Genomic DNA, 27801 nt, shown 5'->3' with positions numbered 1-27801 from the left:
ACTTACTAGCTATGTAATTAATTACAGTTAGCTCTAGCTAGTTGGCTTGACCCTGGGCAAAATCTTTCTGAGCCTTTGTTTCTCCATCTTACTTTTCCTATCCTATTTTATAGGGATGATAAAACTCACTTTACATGATTGTCTTGAAAATTAAATAAGATTATAGATAGAATGATAGGTGCTAAGTACCTAGCACATAGTAGATAATCAGTTGTTAGTTTCACTTTTTGCCCCATTTATGTGCTCCCTTTTATATTACTTTAGTAGTATGGTGTCTTAAAATACCCGTGTTTTATTTGGATATTTGGAAGGTAAAAGACATTTTATATTTTGTCAATGGAAATGGCTATGGGAATAAATCTGTGGGAGAACTTTTGCTCAGCACATGCTAATATAAAGTAGATTATTTTCAGTTCCCCCCAGATACTATTTTGTAATTCTTTCTGTAATTTGAACAGCAAAATGAAGTCCATATTCATTCAGTGTTTGTGTCAGAGCAGTCGTCTCCTTCGGAATTAAAGGGCCACAAGTGTATATATCTGTTAAGATTAAATGCTCACTGTTGAGTTTGAGTTTACCTTTATACCCTATACACTTTTTTTTTGAAAAGGAGTTTTAATAAAGTTTCAGATCTTTGTAACCATAACTACAAGATACAAAACAGGTCTGTCACGACCAAAACCCTCCTGTCACATTTTTCCCCCACATCTAACCCCAGGCAACCACCATCTGTTCTCAGTTGCTATTGTTTTGCCTTTTTCAGAATGTCCAAAAAATGCACTTATATGTAGTCTTTTGAGACTGGCTTCTTTCATTCAGTAGAATGCCCTTGAGATTCATTCAAGATGTCAAGTCTGTTAATAGTTTGTTCCTTTTTGTTGCTGAGTAGTATTCATTCCACTGTGTGGATGAACCACAGTTTGTTTATCCAGTCACCGGCAGGGTTCTTTTGGATTGCTGCATGTCTGTCTTAAAATAGTACATATTGTAAGTTCTGATTTTCAAAGTAGAATAATACATAATAATCAAGGAACAATTGGAAAATAGATGAGACTTGGAAAAAAATGATCTCTGCTCAAATATAACCTCTGTTGACATTTAGGTATATTTCTCTTCAGTCTTTTTCCTGTTTGTAGAGGTTTTTTTTGTTTTTTGGGGTTTTTTTAGCTTATTTTTACATTGGTGTGATTCTTATCTTCCTATTGTAATTGTATTGTAATTGTGAGGAGTATCTGTGTATATGGTTTAAGAAGATTGTAAAGCAAATACTACTGCGGCCATCCAAACTAATAGAATATTGCCAGTATCTTAAACTTCTTGTAAGGCTCTTCCCCATCATATCACTTCTCTTAGAGTAATCACTGTCCTAACTTTTGTGATAGTTATTCCCTTCTTCACTTCACGGTTTCCCAACCTGTGTGTGTTCTTTAAACGATATAATTTAATTTTGACTTTTTTTGAACTTAATGGTCTCTCTCTCTCTTTTTTTCCAATTTACTATAAGTATTTGCTCTAGCTCTTAAGTTTCATAAAGATGCTTTTTAGGCCCATAGTACTTTCTTAAGTAATGGTCACCGTGGCCTTGTGGCCAATTCTTTTATTTTTTCAGATGTAGGTGCAAGAAACTACAGGCATCTCTGTGCTGTTTATTACAACAAGAATCCTGGGTTCGAGATAATCCATGGGCTACTGGATAGAGTCATGCAGTTGCTTAATGTGCCTCCTGGTGAAAAGAAGGGCGGATATGTGATCAAAGCATCAGAAGGTAAGACTGATCGGCCGAATCCAGAGTTAGTGATAATGTCATGAAAAGTCCAGGCCCTATTTTTGATAGTTTTTTCGGTTTGATTGGGGTGGGGAGGTGGGAAATAGAACTTCATTTCATTTAATTGTTAGTATTTTCCAGAAAACATTCCTTTTCCCTGCAGCATCTTAGGAAAATGCTTGTAGAGTCTTCTAGTTTTGCACAAAATACTTCTGTTTCAGCTGAGTGTGGTAGCCCCTAGTTATTGGCACCATCAAGCCCCTAGCCCCATGGTGAGACTTCTGAACTCAGGAGTCCAAACTGGAAGCTGGGAGAACCTAACCTGATGATGTGCACTCAGAAGCTGCCCGTCTGAAGCCTTTACGGCAAAAGAAAAACCTGACAGGTTATCCTGAGAGACTTCACATGTTAATCAAGTCCTAAGGTTGACTGAGGAAGAGTGAGATTCCTCCTGTATGAAAGCCCAAGGGCAGTAAAATGCGTTGGGGAGTTTCAGTTAGGCTAACCAGACGGAGTCTATATACTACTGATGCGCCTGGGTTCTCCTGATGGGAGGCATTCTGGAGTATCCCTGTAGTTTGAATCTGAGTTTGTTTTATTAGACTAGAGATCGAGAAGGAACTTGAAATATTTGACCACTTGTTCCTACTGCTTGCCTGACAATTTTTTATCATTATTTGGCCTCTTAAATTTCTAACAGAACATTCATTTTTTTAAAAAGTGTTATTTGGCAGTTACGTATAGTGGAAGGAAGCAAGGCAGGCCACATGAGCAAAGACGAATATGATGGCATATGTGGCCTAGTGCAGTTTGGTTTGACTATATGGTGAGGAGGAAGCTTAGGACTATATTTAGCATCCTGGATGCTAGAATAAGGGATTTTAGCTAATAGAAAAATAATGAAGGGGTTTTTTTTTTTTTTTTTTTTTTAAAGCAAGTAAGTGAAATAACTTGGATCTGTGAGTCCAAGGGATTAATCTGGCAGCAGTATGGAGGTTGGGTAGCATAGAGAGTAGAGGTAAAGAGGATGGTTGGAAGGTATTGGGGTGTGTACACTGTGATAGAGTATACACTAAACTATAGTAGTGAGGATGTGGACTTCAAACTTGAACTTCAGTGTTGGGCATAGCTATTCCAAGAAGACTGATTTAAGAAACTTCTGAAAGGTAGGAGCGGGGCACCTGGGTGGCTCAGTCGTTAAGCGTCTGCCTTCGGCTCAGGTCATGATCCCAGGGTCCTGGGATCGAGCCCCACATCGGGCTCCTTGCTCAGCGGGAAGCCTGCTTCTCCCTCTCCCACTCCCCCTGCTTGTGTTCCCTCTCTCACTGTCTCTCTCTCTGTCAAAAAAAAAAAAAAAAAAAAAAGGTAGGAGCTACAGCACTTAGCATTTGGAACATTTCATGGTATGTGCCGCTTGGAACTTTTATAATAACAGCTAGTATGTGTTGATCTTTTTAAAAGTCAGATTTTTATAATTCTAAACCTATGGCAGTATTTAAATCCTTTATTATTTTGGTGCTAAAATATGTAGTGTTTCGTACTTAATTTCCCTGATATGTAGGTATCTGTTTTGGTTTGGAGTTGTTTTTTTTTTTTTTAATTAGAAAATGCATTCATAAATTGTAACCTTCTCATGTGGTTGTAAATCTTTATGTTCAGTGTTTTAGACCAAGTTGTTACTATATTTTGATTTAGTATGAGGACAGAGTCAATATTCTGTTCCCTTTTGAATTTATTTAGGCTTTCATAGTAAAATATTCTAATGTTTTAAAGTTTTGACGCCTATGAAATATCCTAGATTTATGAATTTGAAAGGCTTTGATACAACCTCTTTATGTATATGGGTGGCCTGGACCAGTACATATTTCAGTATATCTAAACTGGCTATTTTGGGAAAATAAAACAGGGTATTGACTTCTAGTGTCCGTATCACCAGCATGAGCCACATCTTTTTTTTTTTTTTTAAGTGCTTTCTATAAGAGCCATCAAGCCAAAGAGAATTACTGTCATTCTAAATAATAGTTCCTCATTTCTCGTAGGCATTTCTAAGTCTATTTTGATTAATGACAAACATGGTCTTCTTTTATGGTTAAAGAAATCAACACTTAAAGTAAGTGGTTTGTCAAAGTAAGTCAGTCGCAAAACTGGTATTCATCTAAAATTACACATATATATTATATAGATCATGTAGGTATACATAGATATCTCCTAAGTAAATATGTGTAAACACAGGAATTTGGTAGTTGGAGCGTGTTTAGCTACATCATTTCTACCGATTTACTGTTATTTTGCATATAGCTTTTTCTGCAAAGAGAAGGTCTTGAGAGTATCAAAAAGAATAGAAGCAGATTAAGAGCTACCATTTCCTACCATTCTTGATTATTGACTTGTCTTCTGTTACTCTGGCATATGGTTTACTTTTTAATAATTAAAAATCCCTGGTGGCTTTGCATTTATAATTGAGCTAAGTCTGTTCACCAGAGATTCCTGCTAATGTCAGTTCATTGGCAGTTATACCTAATTTCTTCTGTCTTTTCTAATGAACACCACCGACTTCCTTTTGTGCTGTGCTGTTTGGTGGTAGTGATGAGTGGAACAGAGTTTGATTCCCCTTTGAGAAATGTGGCTCTGTCCATTGTGAGAGAAATCTGGAAGCTCATTTGATCCATTATTGCATCGATCCCAAGGCGTTCTATTGACATTGGATGTAACCTTGTTTAGATGAAGGCAGCAGCTCTCTGCAGCCTTGAGGAGTCTGTGCTGGAGCATGCTTGGCTCATGATTGCGGCCAGACTTAGAAGCCACAGTCGCTTAGTCTTAGAGTTTTCACTTGCTGAGCACCTTTGCATTTAACGTAGTGTGAGATAGAACATGGAGTTGATGATCGAAAAAGGGCAGTTAAGTGGGAGGGAGGAAAAAAACCTTTAACGTTTTAGCAGACTGTAGAGCCTTTGAGGGTTTCAGAAGGGTTCAGCTCAGTGTTTTAATGGCATTTGGTCAGATTATTGCAGCATATATATGCCTTCCTCCCTCCCCCAAGCTTCTTCCCTTTTGTGGTTTGTTGCAAACTAAATTATGTATGTCAGAATGCATTTATCCTTTTCAGAAACCACTTTTGGGCAAGAAAAAAATCTCAACGTTTTTGTGTTTAGGACAGTTTGTGGTTGCTGGGCATATCAGTGGCAAAAATAATTTCTTGTAGGAGGTGGTAGGCTTTGTGTGCAGTTGGCTGCATTGACTTTAGTTTGTAATTTTTCCCCTTTTTAAATTTTTTTTACCGAGTTCAGTTTTGTTTTATTTACAATTCTCCAGAAAACTTCAGTTTAACTTGAGACAAGATCCCTGAGAGAGACAGGTTTTACAGCTTTTAGTTTTGACCATTCTAGTTTTCATGCTGCTCAGAATTCATCTTGTGAAATGAACAATAACCATGTAAATAATATGCACATTTTATCCTGCACCATATGTACCCCTAGTGGTTATTTAGATACCTTCTGTTACAGCAACACCTAATGATCATTGACTTGACCTGTAGGTCATGACCTTTTCCTCTTTTAGGACACCTGTGAAGGCTTTCAGATGCTAAAAAAATACGGGTGAAACTGTGAGGGTTTTCCTAGTCTTCACACTGGTTTTTAGTGTAACTTGAGCTTGGAAATATACGAGAAGATCTGTTGAACAACTTGTTGAAGTAAAGGTGTTCCATTTATGGTTTGACTTACACAAATGTTCTGGACTCGAATAAAGGCGGGGGAGATCCATATGATGTGTCCACACTTAGTTACCACCAACAAAGGCATCACTCTCCTAAGGCATCAAGTTTAAAAGAAAAAAGGTTTACATGTTTTTAAGCTTCCGGACCTTACTACCTTGCGTAAAAACAATACTTATTCCTCTGCTTCTCTGCTTTTTCGTGTTTCAGGCAAGCCTTCAGATACAGTTTTTGTTACCTTCTTGGAAGGGATTAAACAACTCAAACCAGTTTTGCAGCAGCCGTGATCCCCATGCAGGGAGCAGCCCTGTACCGGGCGCCACGGTGTTTGACGCTCGAGCCGTTAATATGCGGTTCACTTAGCCCTGTGGTTTTGTTTGTTTTTGCCTCCTTCTCTTCTGACTCCTGTTCGTTTCACTTTGTGTGTGTGGGTGGGTGGGGGGTGTTACTTGATGTTCCAGTACTCAGCAGATTGCAGTGACCCTCCACTTGGATGACTCCGCTCCATTTCCCATCTGATACATGTTGTAGTAACTGTTTCTCAACTTGCTTTTATTTTCTCTCCCCTAGGGAACCTTTTTAGACTTTTTCTAATTGCCCATACATATTATGTACTTTATGTATAGCTGTGCTTCATACATAAAAAGAGTAAGTATGAACCTTGTTAAAATTGAAGGTTAAAAATAAAGTTCTAGGGTGCCTGGGTGGCTCAGTCGGTAAGTGTCTGCCTTCCGCTCAAGTCATGATCGCAGGGTCCTGGGATCGAGTCCCACATCGGGCTCCCTCCTCGGCGGGAAGCCTGCTCTCCGTCTCCCACTCCCGCTGCTTGTGTTCCTGCTCTCACTATCTCTGTCTCTGTCAAATAAATAAATAAAATCTTTTAAAAAAATAAAAAAATAAAGTTCTAACTTAAAAGTTAAATTATATCTACTGAATAACTTTTCATGTTTATTTACTTATACAAATTATAGTGTGTCAAATTATATATGCCAATTAATCACATTTTGTCATTTAAAACCTTTTTTCAGCAAAAGTAAAACAACTGAAATAAATTTCTTAATCATTAGTGAATTTACCTTTTTCTTGAGAGAAAATAGCTGGTAGTCCGATATTGTCATGGTTTCTTCTTTTTGGCACATGATGTAATTAATGGTGTGCTGAATAACTTTTCGAATTAGAAACTTTCTTTTTCTCAAAGCCTGAGCCATCACAGAAGCTCTTGGAGTAAGACCTGAACGGCATCCCCGGGGCAGCGGACAGGAGCCTCTGCACATGTGCGGGCCAGCCGTCTGCACGGCTTTGTGAGCTGTAGCGTCTTCAGTCAGAGTCCCAGCCGTCCGTTGCCGTGGTTTTGTACTCACTGGCCTTGCGTACACTTGCTTTCTCCTCCGTGTCCGTGCTGCCCCTGTGACGCCCAAGACAGCCTAGTGAGGGGAACTGAGTACCGAGGAGCGAGATGGTCACGTTGGGCTCGGCTTTGGAGGGCCACAAACAATTGTAATTTATAAGGTTTTTTCCACACCTTTTCTGCCCCCAAGAACTAGTATTGAGCATGGAGGCTGTAAATGCAGGCAGTCTTTGGAGTTACTTAAATTCAGCTATTTATAGTGGGCAAAAAGACTTTGTCACCCTGTACTCCTCTCCTTCCTGCTTCCCAACTAGAACCTGGCTTCTATAGAAAAGGTCATGGCCCAAATACAAAGAAATTCATTTTTAGCTGATTTCAAGTGCCCAGATGCCGAAAATTTAGAGGATTTTTAGGGTGACTTTTACTATTCCATTTTCATCTTATGTATAAGATGGTTCTACTTTCCTCAGGTAGTAGCACGTTTACACATTGGTCAAACTTGGGTGGCACCTGGTTTTGGCACATGGGTGTGCTGTGGTGTGTTGGTTAAGAACACTGTCCGGTGAATTCCTAGGGAATGATGTATTCTGGTAAACTAAATTTCACCCCTCTCAGTGGCCAATCCAGAAGATTAAAACAATGGATGGATGGATGGATGGATAGGTGGGTGGGTAGGTGGATAGAAAAGAGGTGAACATAATGAATAAATCCCTAGGTGGGCCTAATGTGGAGTAAGTAGTTAGCTGAACATATGGCCATTCAGAATAAAGGCCTATTTCCCTGGAGCACTTAACTCTGCCTTTGATACAAACTTCTGTGTTTTTTAAGCCATTGGTATTTGGAGTTTTCTCAAAGATAAAACCAATCCTAACTTACAAGTTATATTTTAATTTCTACCTGCCTGAACTCCTTGGCAGAATTGAGTGCTGTCCAGCTTGAAGATTATGGAACCAAGTTTCAAGCTAACTTCTTTTTTTTTTTTTTTTTAAAGATTTTATTTATTTACTTGAGACAGAGAGAATGAGATACAGAGAGCATGAGAGGGAGGAGGGTCAGAGGGAGAAGCAGACTCCCCGCCGAGCAGGGAGCCCGATGCGGGACTCGATCCAGGGACTCCAGGATCATGACCTGAGCCGAAGGCAGTCGCTTAACCAACTGAGCCACCCAGGCGCCCCTTCAAGCTAACTTCTAAGTCATTTTAAAATTAACTCCTAGTGGGGCGCCTGGGTGGCTCAGTCATTAAGCGTCTGCCTTCGGCTCAGGTCATGATCCCAGGGTCCTGGGATCGAGCCCCGCATCGGGCTCCCTGCTCTGCGGGAAGCCTGCTTCTCCCTCTCCCACTCCCCCTGCTTCTGTTCCCTCTCTCGCTGTGTCTCTCTCTGTCAAATAAATAAATAAAATCTTTAAAAAAAAAAAAAATTAACTCCTAGTAAAATCATTTTTTCTTTCTCTCAGTTGTTGTATCCCTTTACTTTAGACTTTTGAGCACAATTTTGATGACTCACTCTCCTGTCCACATATGGAGTGGTTTCATTTCTGCCACTTTCCTGGATATTCGTCTTGTGGACACACTTGTGTCTTGTTGCCTTGAAGGCTGTTGTTGCTCACCACTGGCATTTCTTTCCAGTGTGCATTTTTTTGTTTTTTTGTTTTTAAGATTTTACTTATCTGACAGAGAGTGCACAAGCAGGGGAGGGGCAGAGGGAGAGGGAGAAGCAGACTCCTTGCTGAGCAGGGAGCCCAATGCGGGGCTCGATCCCAGGACCCCGGGATCATGACCTGAGCCGAAGGCAGACACTTAACCGACAGAGCCACCCAGGTACCCCATGTATGCATGTATTTAGATAGGTTGTTTCCTTTTTTTTTTTTTTTTAAAGATTTTATTTATTTATTTGACAGAGACACAGCGAGAGAGGGAACAGAAGCAGGGGGAGTGGGAGAGGGAGAAGCGGCTTCCCATGGAGCAGGGAGCCCGATGCGGGGCTCGATCCCAGGACCCTGGGACCATGACCTGAGCTGAAGGCAGACGCTTAATGACTGAGCCACCCAGGTGCCCCAGGTTGTTTCCTTTTTTTTTAAGATTTTATTTATTTGACAGAGAGATAGCGAGAGCAGGAACACAAGCAGGGGGAGTGGGAGAGGGAGAAGCAGGCCTCCTGCTGAGCAGGGAGCCCGATGCGGGACTCAATCCCAGGACCCTGGGATCATGACCTGAGCTGAAGGCAGATGCTTAACGACTGAGCCACCCAGGTGCCCCCAGGTTGTTTCCTTCTTAAGATCTGTCCATCCATCCGTCCATCTACCCATTGGAGTGGCCTTGAAAAGAGTTTTTTTTTTTTTTAAGATTTATTTATTTTTAGAGTGAACATGTTAGTGCATTGCTTGATTTTGGGTTGCCCACGGTTTTTTCACTGTTAGATTCCGGTTAGGCATCTTTGGAGAAACACTGCAGAAATAATGCTGTCTTCTCAAATGGCACCGAGTCTCCATTTCTGTCATAACCGATGCTGTCCACTTGAATCATTAAGGTGGTGTGTACTCGGGGCGTCAAATAGAGAGGGTGTACTCTCTCTGTCAAATAAATAAATCTTTAAAAAAAAAAAAGGTGGTGTGTACTAAGCTTTCCTGCAAAGTTACTCCTTCCTCCATTATTATACACATTTTGTGGGAAGAACTTTGAAATTATTTAAGTGTCCTGTTCTGAATGTGTCTTCCTACTTATATCAGTATGGACTCATTATTTCTTATTCAATATTTTAATCCATTATAACCATTTCTTGTGATGCTCACATTGTCCCCAGTTTGGCAAGTGGCTGTTGCTTCAGGCTGGCTTCTGTGTCCTTTTAACATGTTCCTATTTCTTATTGCCCTTCCCTTGCTTTGGGCACAAGAAGATATTCTCAGTCTTATCTGGAACTTTCCATTGCCCCATTTCTCCATCCTGGTTCTATTTGTTAGGGAATGGTGAGTAAAAGCCAAGATTTAGGGTGTGTTTATTGCTATTGGGGGTAGGATTTATTTGTATGTGTATGTGTGTGCGCACACACACATTTTCTTCCCTATGTGTATATCGTGAAGACCGTAAGTCCACGACAGTACCTCCATTTCAGTTTCCTCTTGTTCCATATTTGTATGTCTCTTCAACAGAGAAAAACCTGGCTCCCATTATTCCTAGCTTCTTTATTTACTTGATCAGTGCCCCTGTTTGTAACCTGACTCTGTCTTTTCCTCTGCATGTTTGCTCTGCTCATCACTCTGCCTCCCTGGGGTTGTCCCCTGCTCACCTGTGGATGCCCTTCCCACCCTCTTAGGCTCTTACCTCCTTGCTGAACTTTCTCTTTCCTGGTCTGGGGGGGCACACATCTCTGGGGTGGGGATTTCTGCCTTCCTCGGCCTCTTGAGGGCTGAAGAGTTCTGGAAGATAAGGGAAAAGACTTCATGTATATTTTCTGTGGCAGACCTGGAAGCAAGTGTATCTCCAAGTGGCCCTGGTTCCTTTTAGTGAGAAATCTAATTTAGATTGCAGTCTGGGTGCTGAGATTGCTCACTGCTACTGAAGAAGTTGTTTGTAGGACTTTGGTGTATAGAGCTGGGGAAATTGTTTTGTTGTTGTTGTTTTCTCTTTTAAACGAGAAAACATTGAGTTCATATGGATATTTCTAATTTATATTTAGGATTAGAGGATATTTACTTAATATGCTTGGCTATATATTTATAGCTCTTTTCTTTACATTGAAAATCTTGGTTCCTAATGAGCTTATGTTATTTGCTCACTCTACGTGTTTTTCTTTTTTCTTTTTTTTATTATGTTAGTCACCATACAGTACTTCACTAATTTTTGATGTAGTGTTCCGTGATTCATTGTTTGCGTGTAACACCCAGTGCTCATTATAACTCATGCCTTCCTTAATACCCATCACCAGGCTAACCCCCACCCCCCTCCCCTCTGAAACCCTCAGTTTGTTTTCCAGAGTCCATAGTTTCTCATGGTTCATCTCCCCCAATTCCGCCCCCTCCATTTTCCCCTTCTCCTAATATCCTCCATGCTATTTCTTATGTTCCACATACAAGTGAAACCATATGATAATTGTCTTTCTCTGCTTCACTTATTTCACTTAGCATAATCCCCTCCAGTTCCATCCATGTTGATGCAAATGGTGGGTATTCATCCTTTCTGATGGCTGGGTAATAGTCCATTGTATATATGGACCACATCTTCTTTATCCATTTGTCTATTGAAGGGCATCTCGGCTCCTTCCACAGTTTGGCTATTGTGGACATTGCCGCTATGAACATTGGGGTGCATGTGCCCCTTCTTTTCACTACATCTGTATCTTTGGGGTAAATACCCAGGAGTGCAATTGCTGGGTCATAGGGTAGCTCTATTTTTAACTTTTTGAGGAACCTCCATACCGTTTTCCAAAGTGGCTGTACCAACTTGCATTCCCACCAACAGTGTAAGAGGGTTCCCCTTTCTCCACATCCTCTCCAACATTTGTTTCCTGTTAATTTTTGCCATTCTGACTGGTGTAAGGTGGTATCTCAATGTGGTTTTGATTTGAATTTCCCTGATGGCTAATGATGTTGAACATTTTTTCATGTGTCTGTTAGCCACTCATATGTCTTGTTTGGAGAAGTGTCTGTTCATGTCTTCTGCCCATTTTTTGACTTGATTATTTGTTTTTTGGGTGTTCTCACTCTACGTGTTTTTCAAAATGACATCAGTGTGATTATTACAACAATTTAAGTGTTATCTGCAGTTCTCTTTGTACTTAAGATACAGCTTACAAAATGAAGTGTATTTTAAGAATTCCAGCTTCCATTTCTATTCCGATCACACTGTTCCCTCACTGCTTGGATAGGTTATGATTTTTATTAGTTTTCAGTTATCCTTATATAGTTTTTTTTAAATGTGTGTGTGTATTCTCCACCTTCTTAGCTGGGGAGTTGATTCTTTGCATACTGTTCTCTACCTTGTTTTTTTACTTAATCTACATTGGAGCTCACTGCAGCCCCATAGGGAGATCTGCCGCTTTCTTTTTGCAGAGCACTGCTCTGGAGTGCCACAGTTGATTCAACTAATTCCCTAGTGATGGACATAATTAGGCTCTTTCCAGTTGTTGCTGCTGCAAATAATGCCACAATGACCAGACCTGCGCATATGTGATCTGGTATTTTTGCTAGTGTTTCTTTGGGGCAGATTCCTAGAAGAATGGGATTGTTGGGACAAAGGGTAAATTCATATGTTTGTTCAATACTGCCAAACACCCCTCCAGAGGACTTGTGTTCTAACATTGTACAAACCCAGCAGCACCAGATGAGAGGACCTTTTTTTTTCTGAGCCTTGTTCACAGACTTGTCAGACTTCTCTAAGTGGGGGGCAGTCTTTCAGGAGGACAGTGGTGTCTACTGTAGTTTTAATTGGTGCTCTCTTATGAGCAGGTAAACATATTTTCATGTTTTAGGACATTTTTATTTCCTTTTCTGTGAATTGCCTGTTCATGTGTCTTGCTTATTTTTCTTCAGGTATGTTGGTCGTTTTCTTCTTTTTAAAAATTTTTTATGCATTTAGGGATATTAACCCTTTGTGATGTACATCCACCATTCTTTATAAGTTTTTAAATTATCTTTTTTTTTTCTTTTGGTTTTTGCCATGTAAACTTTTATATAGTAAAACTTGATAATCTTTTTCCTTATTACTTCTGGATTTTGAGTCCTAAAGTTTCTTCCACTCCATGATGAGGGAGGAATTCCCCGTGCTTCCTCTAGTGCTTAAGTGTTTTATTATTTTACATTTACACCTCTTACCTGTTTGTAATTTATCCTGAGTACATTTGAGGAATAGATCCAGTTTTTTTCTTTTTCCCTATGCTTTGGAGATTCTGATAACATGCGATTTTCCAGTTACTTCCTTTTTTTTTTTTAAAGATTTTATTTAGTTGAGAGAGAGAGAACACATGAGAGGGGATAGGGTCAGAGGGTGAAGCAGACTCCCTGCTGAGCAGGGAGCCCGATGTGGGACTCGATCCAGGGACTCCAGGATCATGACCTGAGCCGAAGGCAGTCGCTTAACCAACTGAGCCACCCAGGTGCCCCCCCCCCCCTTTTTTAAATATATATAATGGTACTGTTTAACTTCCTAAATTTAGGGTAAATCCTTTTTGGAATCCATAAAGGAATAGAAGAGATCTAAACTTTTATCTTTGGTATCTTTAAAAGATGGAATGATTTTTGGAAATCCTTTAGTTAGATTTAACAGGTACGGAAGAAAACAGGATATCTGAATGGGTCAGACTCTTTGAAGAAAAGAAAACTTCTATTGTTCAACTCTTGGGAACTATTTCAGGAAGTTTGCAAGCGCAATCAGAGTTGGCATGATAGTCTCCTTAATCAGCCCAGCCCCCTTAGTCCATTAGCAGTCTTTCCCAACATTAAAATAAATGTCTTATTTATATGTAAAGGTAGGTAATTAGAAATTGAGGTGAGACCTTAATCATGTAATATTGATAAGATTCAGAGAGATTCCAAAAGGAAACATCTATGCCATAACTGGGGAGTTTATCAAACCTTTAGCTGATTGTGTATTTATATGTTGGGTTTATTTTGTAACTGTTTCAAGAATACATTATGTATCAAAGTTGAGGACTCTGTATATGGTCCCATTTACCTAGGAGCTGGAGCATATGTTGATATCCATCATCCTTTCAGAGCACTTTGCAACTTAACCAGGTTTCCCATCCAAGGATTTTATTTAGAGTGATGTATTTGTGGGGTTGTTGGTTTTTGGTTTGGTTTGGTTTGGGTTTTTTGCTTCTGTTCTTTTAGAATAACAAAGTCATTCCACTGGATGCCAATACCTTTTTCGCGATCTTGGTTTTGCTCCCTTCTTGCTTAGTTGAACCAAAGGTATAGTTTGATGTAGTAACTCCCACTGCTTGGTAGCTAATAGCTTACCATCTATTATGGTTTAGGAAATTAGAAGGTTGTTAAAAATCACCAACATCTTCCTTTTCTTTCTTTCCCTTTTTTTTTTTTTTTTTTAAGCAAGCAAGCCTCTGGGATCCTTAATAACTAATGCTTGCTGATTTTTAAAAAAATATTAATCCATAATCTCCTTTGATTAAAGATGAGAAATGCATATTTTACTGTCACTTTGGGGCAGTGGGGAAGCAGAACCATAATCATATGTTCATTAGATAGCTGTCATCTGCCAGCACCTTTTCTCTCTCCTTCCCATATTTTGTTTAGAGAGACTCCTTTCTGCCATTTAGCTTTAGTCTTTATTACATCATGGCAGGAACCCCACAGATCGACATTCAGCGTGTTCCCAATGCTTATATAAACGATGGAAGGATAGATTAACTTCATCGAGGTCCCAGTTGAGAGCTTGGATCTTGAGGAGTTATTTTGCTTTACACTGGTGTTGAATAGCTCTGGTCTAATCTTGCCCTGTTTGAGAAAGCAATGCTAACAACGGTCACGAGGGTGACATAGGCATCCTCTCCTCCCTCCCGGAAACACCTCTGAGAACTGCAGGCTCAGGTGGGTTGGGGGTCAGGAACAGAATCTCCCTGCTGGGGGTTACTCTATGCACGACGGGCCAGAGGTGAGGTGGGCAGCTTGTGTTCGGGACCCCTGGCCCTCGCCATGCTGCAGCCCCTGCAGCCCTTCTGTGTCTCAGGTGTTCTTCCCACCCAGCCTCCTGCTCTTGTCTCCTTCTGTTCCCTGAAAAACATTTTCTTCTCAGGAAAGGATCTGACTTCAGTTCAGTTGGTGCATATCAGTGTGAACTTAAGAGATGCTTTGATTTTTAGCTGCCTTTCTAATTATGAAGGAAGAAAAAGGTGGTCCCTTTATAACAATTTCAGGTATTAACACAAAGAATGGGGGCTAATTCAGTGGAATAGAAAAATCTCCCCGCTCTCTGAAACCATGCCATGGTGACAGCCATGCTGTTACGTGAAAGACGCATATTCAGGAAGAGGTGGGAGGAGAAATGTGGGGAATAGCAACACTGCCCAGTATAATAGCAAATACAGGCTGTTATTTACTGCCTTACTGTAAGCGAAAACCGTGTGACTGCAGCTACAGGATTTTTATTTCTTCTGAGTTGATACTGAAGACCATAAAGAGTAAGCACTGGAGGAAAAATAGATAAAATGCTTTGCTCTAAACGGCTCCAGAACTTCCTGTTTCTATGGTAAGACCTGTTTTGAATTGTCTAATATTCATCAGTAGCTGGTAGGTATTTTATCAATGCTGTTACCTCAGCCACTGTACTTTGGCACTCACCTTCTAGAAGAGAAAAGTTTCTGATTATTTTCTTAATTCCTAAAGGCTCCTAGCTTGTTTGAATTATATTCTCTGGACAGAGACTTTCTCTTGGAATTATTTTCCTTGGCTGCTTTGAAGCATTTTTTTTTCACCCACCAGTAGAACTAAAAAAGGTAGTAGTTGGTACCATGCAAGGGAAAGTATTTCTTAATTGCTGTCATACAAGATGGGATCAGCATAATCCTTATTAGTGTAAGTGTGTGGCTTGTTGCTGCTACCATTGCTAGAAGTCTGTTGTTTAACACTTTGATATATAATGGGCTAGACAAGGATTCGTAATTTTTTACTTGTGTGGTATTACTTTTGGCAAAGGGAAAGAAACCAGGAAAGAGCAAAAAGCAATATATATTATAGAAGCCCTCTGTATAACAGTGGATAATTGGAAACAACTCCAACATAAAATACTTTAAGAACAGTTTGGCAAACAATGACGCATATAATAGAAATGTTAAAAATGTCTTTAGACATATGAATATAAACTAAGTTGAAGTGCAGATCCCAAGATGGTATAGAAACCATTTAAAATGATAGGAAATAGTACATTTTGTTAGACCCTGGGATGCGTGGTCAGCTGTGGTGCAGTAAAAACAATACTGGATGTTGCTTCCAGTGATTTAGGACTTCCTCCCTTCATGCCAACTTCTTCATCTCTCACGTGGGAATGGTGGGATCTGTCCATCTGTACCACAGAGTTGTTGAGAGGCAGGTAAGTTTGGGAAAGCATTTTGGGATAGTCTCTTTCAACTCTGCCCTTCAGAAAATTGGCACTGGATAAAAAAGTCTCCGCTCTGCTGTTACCTGGCTCTCTGGTTTTCTTAACCTCTTTGGTATCTATTTTCTCATCTCTAAAACAAAGGCACAGACAGGATCTTCTCCAGAGTCATTTCCAGTGTCAGATTCTGCAGGAGTTTCAGTGCTTCAGAAGCAGGCTCTGCCACAAGTTCTAACATACGTGCTTTTTTACCTCGCCTTTATAGATGGTGTCACTGTGGTGCTGATTTATCTGCTCATGTTATTCTAGCTTTGTCTCAATCTGGAATTTATTTTTTTAAATTTTATTTTTATTATGTTATGTTAATCACCATACATAACATCATTAGTTTTTGATGTAGTGTTCCATGATTCATTGTTTGTGTATAACACCCAGTGCTCCATGCAATACCTGCCCTCTTTAATACCCATCACCAGGCTAACCCCTCCTCCCACCCCCCTCCCCACTAGAACCCTCAGTTTGTTTTTCAGAGTCCATCGTCTCTCATGGTTCATCTCCTCTGATTTCCCCCCCTTCATTCTTCCCCTCCTGCTACTTCCTTTTTTTTTTTTTTTAACATATATTATTTCTTTCAGAGGTACAGATCTGTGATTCAACAGTCTTGCACAATTCACAGCACTCACCATAGCACATACCCTCCCCAATGTCTATCACCCAGCCACCCCATCCCTCCCACCCCCCCCACCACTCCAGCAACCCTCAGTTTGTTTCCTGAGATTAAGAATTCCTCATATCAGGGGCGCCTGGGTGGCTCAGTTGGTTAAGCGACTGCCTTCGGCTCAGGTCATGATCCTGGAGTCCCTGGATCGAGTCCCGCATCGGGCTCCCTGCTCGGCAGGGAGTCTGCTTCTCCCTCTGACCCTCCTCCTTCTCATGCTCTCTGTATCTCATTCTCTCTGTCTCAAATAAATAAATAAAATCTTTAAAAAAAAAAAAAAAAGAATTCCTCATATCAGTGAGGTCATATGATACATGTCTTTCTCTGATTGACTTATTTTGCTTAGCATAACACCCTCCAGGTCCATCCACGTCGTGGCAAATGGCAAGATCGCATTCCTTTTGATGGCTGCATAATATTCCATTGTGTGTGTGTTTGTGTGTGTGTGTGTGTGTATACACCACTTCTTCTTCATCCATTCATCTGTTGATGGACATCTTGGCTCTTTCCACAGTTTGGCGATTGTGGACATTGCTGCTATAAACATCGGGGTGCACGTACCCCTTCGGATCCCTATATTTGTATCTTTGGGGTAAATACCCAGTAGTGCAATTGCTGGATCGTGTGGTAGCTCTATTTTCAACTTTTTGAGGAACCTCCATACTCTTTTCCAGAGTGGCTGCACCAGCTTGCATTCCCACCAACAGTGTAGGAGGGTTCCCCTTTCTCCGCATCCTCGCCAACATCTGTCGTTTCCTGACTTGTTAATTTTAGCCATTCTGACTGGTGCGAGGTGATATCTCATTGAGGTTTTGAATTGGATTTCCCAATGCCAAGCGATGTTGAGCACTTTTTCATGTGTCTGTTGGCCATTTGGATGTCTTCTTTGGAAAAATGTCTGTTCATGTCTTCTGCCCATTTCTTGATTGGATCATTTGTTCTTTGGGTGTTGAGTTTAAGAAGTTCTTCATAGATTTTGGATACTAGCCCTTTATCTGATATGTCATTTGCAAATATCTTCTTCCATTCTGTTGGTTGTCTTTTGGTTTTGTTGACTGTTTCCTTTGCTGTGCAAAAGCTTTTTATCTTGATGAAGTCCCAGTAGTTCATTTTGCCCTTGCTTCCCTTGCCTTTGGCGATGTTTCTAGGATGTTGCTGTGGCTGACGTCGAAGAGGTTGCTGCCTGTGATCTCCTTTAGGATTTCGATGGACTCCTGTCTACATTTAGGTCTTTCAACCATTTGGAGTCTATTTTTGTGTGTGGTGTAAGGAAATGGTCCAGTTTTATTCTTCTGCATGTGGCTGTCCAATTTTCCCAACACCATTTGTTGAAGAGACTGTCTTTTTTCCATTGGACATTCTGTCCTGCTTTGTCGAAGATTAGTTGACCATAGAGTTGAGGGTCCATTTCTGGGCTCTCTATTCTGTTCATTGATCAATGTGTCTGTTTTTGTGCCAGTACCATACTGTCTTGATGATGGCAGCTTTGTAATAGAGCTGGAAGTCCAGAATTGTGATGCCGCCAGCTTTGCTTTTCTTTTTTAACATTCCTCTGGCTATTCGGGGTCTTTTCTGATTCCATACAAATTTTAGGATTATTTGTTCAATTTCTTTGAAAAAAGTGGATGGTATTTTGATGGGGATTGCACTGAATGTGTAGATTGCTCTAGGTAGCATTGACATCTTCACAATATTTGTTCTTCTAATCCATGAGCATGGAACGTTTTTCCATTTCTTTGTGTCTTCCTCAATTTCTTTCATGAGTATTTTATAGTTTTCTGAGTACAGATCCTTTGTCTCTTTAGTTAGATTTATTCCTAGGTATCTTATGGTTTTGGGTGCAGTTGTATGGGATCGACTCCTTAATTTCTCTTTCTTCTGTCTTGTTGTTGGTGTATAGGAATGCTACTGATTTCTGTTCATTGATTTTATATCCTGCCACTTTACTGAATTTCTGTATGAGTTCTAGCAGTTTTGGGATGGAGTCTTTTGGGTTTTCCACATAAAGTATCATCTGCAAAGAGTGAGAGTTTGACTTCTTCCTTGCCAGTTTGGATGCCTTTTATTTCTTTTTGTTGTCTGATTGCTGTGGCTAGGACTTCTCATACTATGTTGAATAGCAGTGGTGATAGTGGACATCCCTGCCGTGTTCCTGACCTTAGGGGGAAAGCTCTCAGTTTTTCCCCATTGAGAATGATATTCGCTGTGGGTTTTTCATAGATGGCTTTTATGATATTGAGGTACGTACCCTCTATCCCTATATCTGAAGAGTTTTGATCAAGAAAGGATGCTGTACTTTGTCAAATGCTTTTTCTGCATCTATTGAGAGGATTATATGATTCTTGTTCTTTCTTTTGTTAATGTATTGTATCACGTTGATTGATTTGCGGATGTTGAACCAACCTTGCAGCCCAGGGATAAATCCCACTTGGTCGTGGTGAGTAATCCTTTTAATGTACTGTTGTATCCTATTGGCTAGTATTTTTGGTGAGAATTTTTGCATCCATGTTCATCAAGGATATTGGTCTGTAATTCTGAGAACTTTTTGATGGGGTCTTTGGTTTGGGGATCAAGGTAATGGTGGCCTCGTAAAACGAGTTTGGAAGTTTTTCTTCCATTTCTATTTTTTGGAACAGTTTCAGAAGAATAGGTATTAATTTTTCCTTAAATGTTTGGTAGAATTCCCCTGGGAAGCCATCTGGCCCTGGGCTTTTGTTTGTTGGGAGATTTTTGATGACTGCTTCACTTTCCTTAGTGGTTATAGGTCTGTTCAGGTTTTCTATTTCTTCCTGGTTCAGTTTTGGTAGTTGATACATCTCTAGGAATGCATCCATTTCTTCCAGGTTATCTAATTTGCTGGCATATAGTTGCTCATAATATGTTCTTATAATTGTTTGTATTTCTTTGGTGTTGGTTGTGATCTCTCCTCTTTCATTCATGATTTTGTTGATTTGGGTCATTTCTCTTTTCTTTTGGATAAGTCTGGCCAGGGGTTTATCAATCTTGTTAATTCTTTCAAAGAACCAGCTCCTAGTTTCGTTGATTTGTTCTACTGTTCTTTGGGTTTCTATTTCATTGATTTCTGCTCTGATCTTTATTATTTCTCTTCTCCTGCTGGGTTTAGGCTTTATTTGCTGTTCTTTCTCCAGCTCCTTTAGGTGTAGGGTTAGGTTGTGTACTTGAGACCTTTCTTGCTTCTTGAGAAAGGCTTGTATTGCTATATACTTTCCTCTTAGGACTGCCTTTGCTGTATCCCAAAGATTTTGAACAGTTGTGTTTTCATTTTCATTGGTTTCCATGAATTTTTTAAATTCTTCTTTAATTTCCTGGTTGACCCATTCGTTCTTTAGTAGGATGCTCTTTAGCTTCCATGTATTTGAGTTCTTTCCGACTTTCCTCTGGAATTTATTTTTTTAAGTGTGCCTGTGTTGTGTGAGATCGAAAAAACATAGTTCTGTTTTCCCTGGAAGGCTCTAGGTTTTGTACCATTTTGTCAGTATTATGTTGTATTCACAGTTTTACAGAGCATACCTGGGTATGTCCTAAGGTTAGAGGTTGTCAGGTTTGGTGTTTTGTTTTTTTTTCCTCTCAAGTTTCGTTTATTTATTTTATTTTCAACCAGAAGAAGTTTGCAAACGTGAATGGACAGCTTGACCAAAAGTTTAAAATCATTATCCTGTAGGCCATCTGCGCCTCTGGGCCACACACAAAGGGCCATGTCAGTGGCCGCCGGCACCTTCAGCGCGCTCTGTGGCCTATAGTATTGCTTGCCTTGGGCAAGTCCCCTAATCTCCTTGTGCTTCACTTTTTCCCATCTGTAACTTGCCTGTCCTCGGGCTCGGACAGGGCTGTGCTGGGACTGAGGCACTGCCTTTCCGGGGGATGGGGGGGGAGTAGAAGGCAGAGGACTCTGGCTTTAACAGGAACACTGCATCAAAAATTAATGATGTAGCATCACATAATAAAAATAAAAAAAACAGAAACAAGAACAGTCTCCGTGTTCTTTCCTTTTTCTCCTGCATCCCCTGCTTGTCAGCAGTAATCAGATTCTGCAACTAAAGCCCACCCATCATAATTACACATTGGAAGTTCTTTTTACTCCACATTGGCCAAAGGTCTGAATTTGAAGAGTAAGTTAACTAATTGTGAAATTATAGATACAGTCTTATTTACTCCATACTCCTATTCTTTCCCCAATTAGCCCCAATTAGAGACAATAGTCTCTTTATTATTATTCTTATTATTATTTCATTATAATTGTGGAGAAAGTAATAAAGTTGTTCATATTTGGTTTGAGAAATTGTCTCCTTAAAGGATTTTATAGGTGAAAACTATTGGCCCAGGAAGGCAGGTGATCCGTACCTTTTATTTCTGAAGTTGTTATTCTAAAACCGTCCTATGAATGTTTAAGAAATGTGACAATTTGGGGGAAATGATTTACATGTCAGACAAATCAAGACAATGGCATTATTATAGAATAGGAATTTTCAAAGCCAGTAGAGACAGTGAGGGCACTTTTTAAACTAGAGTTAAAGATACTTTGGTCTTATACAAGTAAATGTTGAGACTGATTTAAAATTGGAATTAGGGGCGCCTGGGTGGCTCAGTCATTAAGCATCTGCCTTCGGCTCAGGTCATGATCCCAGGGTCCTGGGATCGAGCCCCGCATGGGGCTCCCTGCTTGGCGGGAAGCCTGCTTCTCCCTCTCCCACTCCCCCTGCTTGTGTTCCCTCTCTTGCTATGTCTCTCTCTGTCAAATAAATAAATAAAATCTTTAAAATAAAATAAAATTGGAATTGGATGGTTTGCACTTAAATTCTTCTAACATTGCTGACCTTCAGGTTTTAAATATGAGTGTGTATGAGAGGCACATAAGATTAGACTTTGAAGTAGATCTTTAGAAATGTTAAGTGATATCCATGGAAATAAATTACAAATTCGTCTATACAAAGTAAAACTGGGTAACTTTGGGGTTCTGATTCTAAAAACTTACCATAAGGTTGATTGTGGTGATTTATTTTTAAAAGGTTCTTTATTGAAGACATTTCTCCTTTTTATTAGAAGACTAGAAAGTCTGGGCTCTGCTGATTACTTTTTAAGGATAAAGTCTCCAGGATCCAGTCCTTATTTGCAGTAGGGGTTTTGTCTGCCATGTCTCGATAGGATGTTGCCGTGAGCACTGGCGTCCTCCCCAGTCCCGTGCTGTGGGGTTAAGTAGGCACCCGGTCTCCTCACGTCCGGTTGCCTTCGCTTTAAGAGTTAATGATGTCTGCAGGTGTGTTGGGATTAGCACTGTAAAGTTGTGTAAGGGCTTTTTCTTTCTTTTGATCTCCCGAAAGGGATGAAAGATAGCCATTAAACTCAAGGGATTAGGTCCCCTCTCTTTAAAGACTTTAGGTACCATAAATATTTCACTTCAGATGTAAGGTGAAGAATTGTATACATCTGGGGGAAAATGGGTGTTTTATATTACCAGTTGGAAATTATTCAGTCTCTTCTTACAAATTAAGTGATCTTTATAGAGATATTTTCTCCCAGCCTGTAGTGGACTGAGATCGGAAGAAAATGTGTGGGTGTCTATCTCAGACTTATACTGATTGTTTTCCCTTCTATTCTTATACCTTTTTCTTCCTTTTTTCTAAATGTGTTGCCTACATCATGCCTCCCCCCGCCCCTTCGGTTCTCCCCACTTTGTATAACTGCTGGTACGCTCAAAAACTCCTGCCTTGAAAACTTGGAGAACAACTACCATGCTCCCATGTTCGGTTTAAGTGTGTGCCCAGTTTTTGAAAAGAGGCCCTTTATTTTGTCCTTCCTCTTCCTTTAAACTGACACAACTCAGAAAAGGAAAGGGAGGTTGAGGTGCTGGCAGCCAGAGTTAGACCATCATGGTTACTCCATGATCGGAGAGCTGGTGGGAAAGCAGGAGAGGAGTCCTGCATAGGGAAACAGGGTTTCAGCCCTTCCACTCTGCCCTGCGCCCCACTCTGCCCGTTTCGCTTCAGAATGGAACGCTGGGGACTTTTTTGTCCTTTGTGTTTTTCCTAGGATGGACTGTTGCACCATGGAATGGATTATTTTATATATATCTAATGGTACTTGGAACTAGGGACTTAGGAGAGGAAGGGGTAGGGTTTGGTAGTGCCAGCCCTGGGATCAGACTGTTAAATGATTATTCCTATTCCGTTACCCATATTACATAATCGGCCATTTAGAACAGATTTAAAGCACACTCAGTTGGCCCAGTGGTCTACTGTATCTATGATTATGCAGTTTGTATTTTGTCCCTGAATTTAGGAGAGTGTATATGGGTTATTTGTGTTTAAGCTGACAGTGATGGGTTCTGTTATTTGCTATGACACATGAGATATACACTCAGGCCTTTCTCAGAGTTCCTTGCCCCTTTTTATTTTGTTCTTACCTTTTTATTGGAGAAAATTGGGGTGATGAAGTACCAGATTGCAGGCAGTTAACAAACAGTATGTAGATTTGAACCCTGCAGCATGTCTTAGTGATGTGAAGAGAGGGAAAAATAAAATTATGAGTAGGTGGTTATTAGAGATGGTGAACATCAGCACCAGATGAATTAGTTGAACATAGCCAGTGGCAGGGGGTTGAAGATTAAGGCATTAAGGGCCTCATGCTTGATAACACTGTCCTGCGTTTGGATTAGGGGTCTGCTCAGTTACCGCCTTAAACCTCTACTTCCGATTCTTCATAAAATTATAGGAATGACTCGATGTGGAAAGCTTATCCAAATTTTGGGCCTATAATATGACTCTAAAAGAAAGACAGGGGCAAAAAGAAACTGTGAAAGGTGTTTGGCAACGAGCAAGAGCGGGAGCTCACAAACTCTTTGAAGGTCAATTAGCCAGAAAATGTGCTAAAGACTGGGTGCTGTGCTGCGTTACTGGCCGAGAATTACCCCCAAGGTCCTCAAAGTGGTCCTGCCGCTTGAGCGCAGAGACAATTACAGACCTGGAGGAGATGCTACAAAAGCTTTAATTAAGGGACTTACTTACACCCCACTAAGTTTTGGAAATTAAATTCTTGCTTGTGCTTAACTGATGTTTCTTTTGTCTGGGCTTCCACATGGATTTCAGCAAGAGAGCACTATTTTCCCCCCGGGTCTGTTTTATGTTGGAGGCCGTTTCGCTGTGATGGATACCAGCAAAGCGGGGCGCTTAATCCGTGTCAGGAACCAGGTGAAAAAGGGGGCTGAGGGGCTTTGTGCCAGGGAGCATTTGGGGCACAGGTTGAAAATTGGAGTGTTTACAGCAAACCAGGAACTCTGGGCTTAGACACCTGAAGAATAGGCGGCTGTATTTTTTAGAATTTGAATTTTAGAATTCCCAGCAAATCCCAGGATTTTCTTTGAATTGGCAACTTTGTCTCTAGGCCCAGCAGGCTGCTCTTTCTCCAGAGGCACCTGTTTGGTTTTTGTTGAGGAGGTTAGAGTGGCCTCTGACTGCCATCCGGGGCTGGTTTTTCACAAGCCCAGACCCAGATTGCGGCTCTGTTTGGCTGTGACTTCCTCTGGTTTAAGTTGCATCCAGTCCCAACTAGAGTGTTAGGATCCATTCATCCGCCTGAGTTACTGAGCTCAACCACCCTGCTGCTGATGGGAGATGCCCTTATCTTTGAACTCGGGCGGAATTGCTGCCTTAGCTGGGTGCATGCCCATTGTTTCGGTGGTGAAGCAATGAGCTCCTGGCTGCCTTCTTTGGAGCGGTTCGTTTCTGCTGCAAAGTTTGCTTACAACCACACAGTCTTTATATTTTCTTTCAGGATTTCTAGTCCATACCCATCAATCAAGAGGTCCATTCTTTAGGTTCTCTCTGTACCCACTGAAGTCCCTTTTGTGTGCCTCTCAACTTGTGTATGTGAAGAACAAACTTGTAGCCTTGCTCTAACTGAACAGAAGAGGAAGCAAATCCTAAGTGCTTCCGATCATAATCTGACCTTGTGAGAAATGAAAAGTGGCAAGAAATTGATCATGGCTGTCACAGGCTAACGTGTGCGGTTTTCAGCAAGGTTTATACGGAAATCCGTTCGTGAACGTCATTGTTACATGTGGGTCGGGAGGAGAGGGTTAGCACTGTGGATGAGAGGCCAGAGGACCCCTTTGGTGCCCACTCCCTTCGGAAGCAGCTCCTCCTCGGCAGCGAAGGCCCTGTGGCCAGGGGTGATGTAGGGGGTGTGGTCACGCCTCATATGGATCTGTGTGCTGGGCTGAGAGCTTTTGATACTTACGTTTGTTAGAATACTCTCATACTTACGTTTTAAATAACATATAATATGAATTTGTTTTCTTTGCTTTTCTTTGGAAAGAGGAAAAATTGTATTTAGTGAAAGGAACGTTTTTGTTTGAGTACCTGACTGGTTAATGAGCTAAAGCCAAGTATGGTCCAGACTTCTGGGGAAAAGGACAGGATGGCATTATCGTGCTTGCTCATTGAAGAAGAATGTAACTGAATTTTGCTAAAAAGTGCTGATTCAAAAAGTTGTTTTACGAAGTAAAAATCCTAAGTTCTTATCTCCTGAGCTTTATTTTGCTAACATTGTTAGAACTAGCACATCTGGCTTAGATTCTAAAATAGTCTGGTTTTGGGCGCCTGGGTGGCTCAGTCGTAAGCGTCTGCCTTCAGCTCAGGTCATGATCCCAGGGTCCTGGGATCGAGTCCCACATCGGGCTCCCCGTTCGGCGGGAAGCCTGCTTCTCCCTCTCCCACTCCCCCTGCTTGTGTTCCTGCTCTCGCTATCTCTTTCTGTCAAATAAATAAATAAAATCTTTAAAAAAATAAAAAAATAAAATAAAATAGTCTGGTTTTATGCTTCAGTTAAAATGAATCCAATCAAATTGGAATTTGTAGATAAAAAGGAAGGATTTTGATACCCAGTGAGGATTCTTAAACATGGCAAAGTTACCAGTGAAGGTCTTAAGCTTCCTTTCTGGATGGCCTTTAAAAATAGGCTGGTGGTTTTTTTTTTTTTTCCCCCCCGAGTTAGCATAGGGTGTCCAGCTATAATTCTGTAAAAAGGGGTGACGCATAGTGGAATGAAGGTTCCCCGATTCTTGGTTACACTGCTTAGCATCAGCACTTTATACAAGCTTCACTTTTTGTCATTTGAAGATTTGGGCAGTGGGGGGGAGGGGGATAGTTTTGTAAATTGGGTTTTTGTTTTGATAGTGTTAAAATACACCATCTTTATTAGATTTAGTGCTATTCATATCTCACTAAGGCTCTACATTATCAATCTGGTTTGGTTTCTGTGTTTTTTTGAGTCTCTTCTCTGCCCCTGTCCCCAAGTGTGGATTAATATGCATAGCCAAATACTTCAAATGCAGTTCAGTGAAAGTCTTGCTTTAATAAGACAGTTTAGTTTGGGGGGATGTGAGGAACAGGCCACCTTCTATTCCAGCCCAGGGTGCTTTGGGGGTTAAGAATGACAATTAAAAATGTTTTTCAGGAATATAAACACACATCCTCCCAGACTGACTGGGAAGTACGTGGAATTGTCCTGTGTCTTTATGGTGTAGCTGGTACTGACTTGTTAGCAGCACGCTGCCCCTCCCCCCAGTGCTGTATTTCTTCATCATGCTGACCTTGGAACCATTAGTAGACTCAGCAGTTTATTCTTTCATAAATAATGCACTCTGAAATGGCAGGCTGCAGGCTTGTGGCCCAGCCCTGCTGGGTATTTATAGTTCATGCCAGTAACCATTTTGGTTGAATCGGGCAGGAGCTGTGGGCCTGATCCCTTTTCAAGTTGGTGGCAAGTGAAATGAGTCAGCTTTTTTTTTGTTTGTTTTTTTTAAACTTGAGTGGGGGAATGAGCACTGATGAACTCTTGTGGCTCTCGTCATAGTGAATATGGAGTGGGCCTGGTCGTTTGCTTGTTTTTAGCTGTTTGATCCTCCACAGCAGTTCCTGGTTTGGTGAGCCCTAGCTCTGTGTATTGATACCCAAATGAAGAGAGCACTTTCTGCCTGTCTTGAAGTAACTCAGGGGTCATCCCAGGCTGGTTTGTGCTGGCCTTTTACAGAAGATGCTCTAAAACTGCTGAGAAAGTTCTTTCTCCAAAAGGAATGCGGGTTGCGTTCTGGTAGCAAGGCCTGAGCCTGCCGGTGACCGTGCAGCTTCTGCTTCTCTGTGTAATAAGGTAGAAAAGTGAGTTTTGAATAGTAAATGAATTCAAGGGTGGACTTTTTATCCAGCAGGTAGGACTATGGAAAAACCTGTTTCAAACAGGTTCTTCTCTTGCAACGTCATCAGTTTTACATTTCATTTCTCCCCTTTGTCCTTCCTCCCTGTGGAGCTCACCGAGGACTTCTCCAGCTGTGCTCCTCCAAGCCTCCTTTTCTTGATCCTGCCTGCCTGAAGCCCTGGGATTAAAACAAACAAACGGAAAAAAACCCACAAAAACAAAAACCCATGCAGGGCCCTGATTTTCATATTTGCGCTTAACCTTTTCCTTGTAAGAGTTCCTTGCTGTAATATCAAATATTTCGTTTTAAGATTAGAAAGTATGAGGACAGCACTCTCATTTCCTAGCCAGTGGTTTAAAGACATTATTTTTCCAGCATCCTAGTGAGCCTTAGGTGTTAAATGTCTGTTGACACTTTTGCCAGAAGAAACGTTGATTTCTCTCCTCTTTTTCAGGCCCTGCTTTCTTCCCTGGGAGATGCGCAGAGATCTTTGCCAGGGGTCAGAGCATCGGGAAGCTTGGGGTCCTTCATCCTGATGTCATCACCAAATTTGAGCTGACTATGCCCTGCTCCTCCCTGGAAATCAATATCGAGCCCTTTTTGTGAAGATGGGTCTCTGCTGTGTGACTCTCTCCCTGAGTGTCCCCTTCTCCTTCCCTGGAGTCCTGTGAGACATCTCCACAGGGACCGCCCGTTTGTGCTTTAATGTTTAATAAAGTAGAAAGCGATGGCTGGCTCCATGGGTCAATGCTGCCTGCTCCCTGCATCAGGCCAGCTTGTGGAACATGGTGTCCGTGAAGCTGCATGGTTAGGAAAAGCCCAGAGGAGCGCAGGATCGGAGCCTGCTGATGAAACAGGAGAGTGGATTCAGAGGCCGGGCACACGAGTACCAGAGGATGGAAGATTTCCAGTTAGTTAGTGCTCACATTTGACATGCATTCAGCATTGGGAAAAGGTATTTTTAGGAGACCATTAGAAAGCAGTGACGGTCTAGCAGTTACA

The 27801-nt window shown here is 41.0% G+C and overlaps 1 protein-coding gene across 2 annotated transcripts in view; it reads left to right on the top strand.

Moving 5' to 3' along the window:
* The window catches only part of FARSB (phenylalanyl-tRNA synthetase subunit beta), a 77265-nt gene extending 49723 nt beyond the window's left edge, over positions 1–27542 (top strand). For both annotated transcript variants that reach the window (XM_044913764.1, XM_044913765.1), the window contains 2 exons: positions 1610–1765; positions 27254–27542. In XM_044913764.1, coding sequence (XP_044769699.1) covers positions 1610–1765; positions 27254–27405 — 308 coding nt within the window. In that variant the 3' untranslated portion in view covers positions 27406–27542. The remainder of the gene's footprint in view (positions 1–1609; positions 1766–27253) is intronic.
* Positions 27543–27801: the final 259 nt, after the last annotated feature.

The sequence above is a fragment of the Neomonachus schauinslandi genome, chromosome 3, assembly GCF_002201575.2.
Source record: "Neomonachus schauinslandi chromosome 3, ASM220157v2, whole genome shotgun sequence".
Lineage (NCBI taxonomy): Eukaryota > Metazoa > Chordata > Mammalia > Carnivora > Phocidae > Neomonachus > Neomonachus schauinslandi.
Note: the sequence above shows the minus strand (reverse complement) of the source record. Positions and strands in the feature narration are given on the sequence as shown.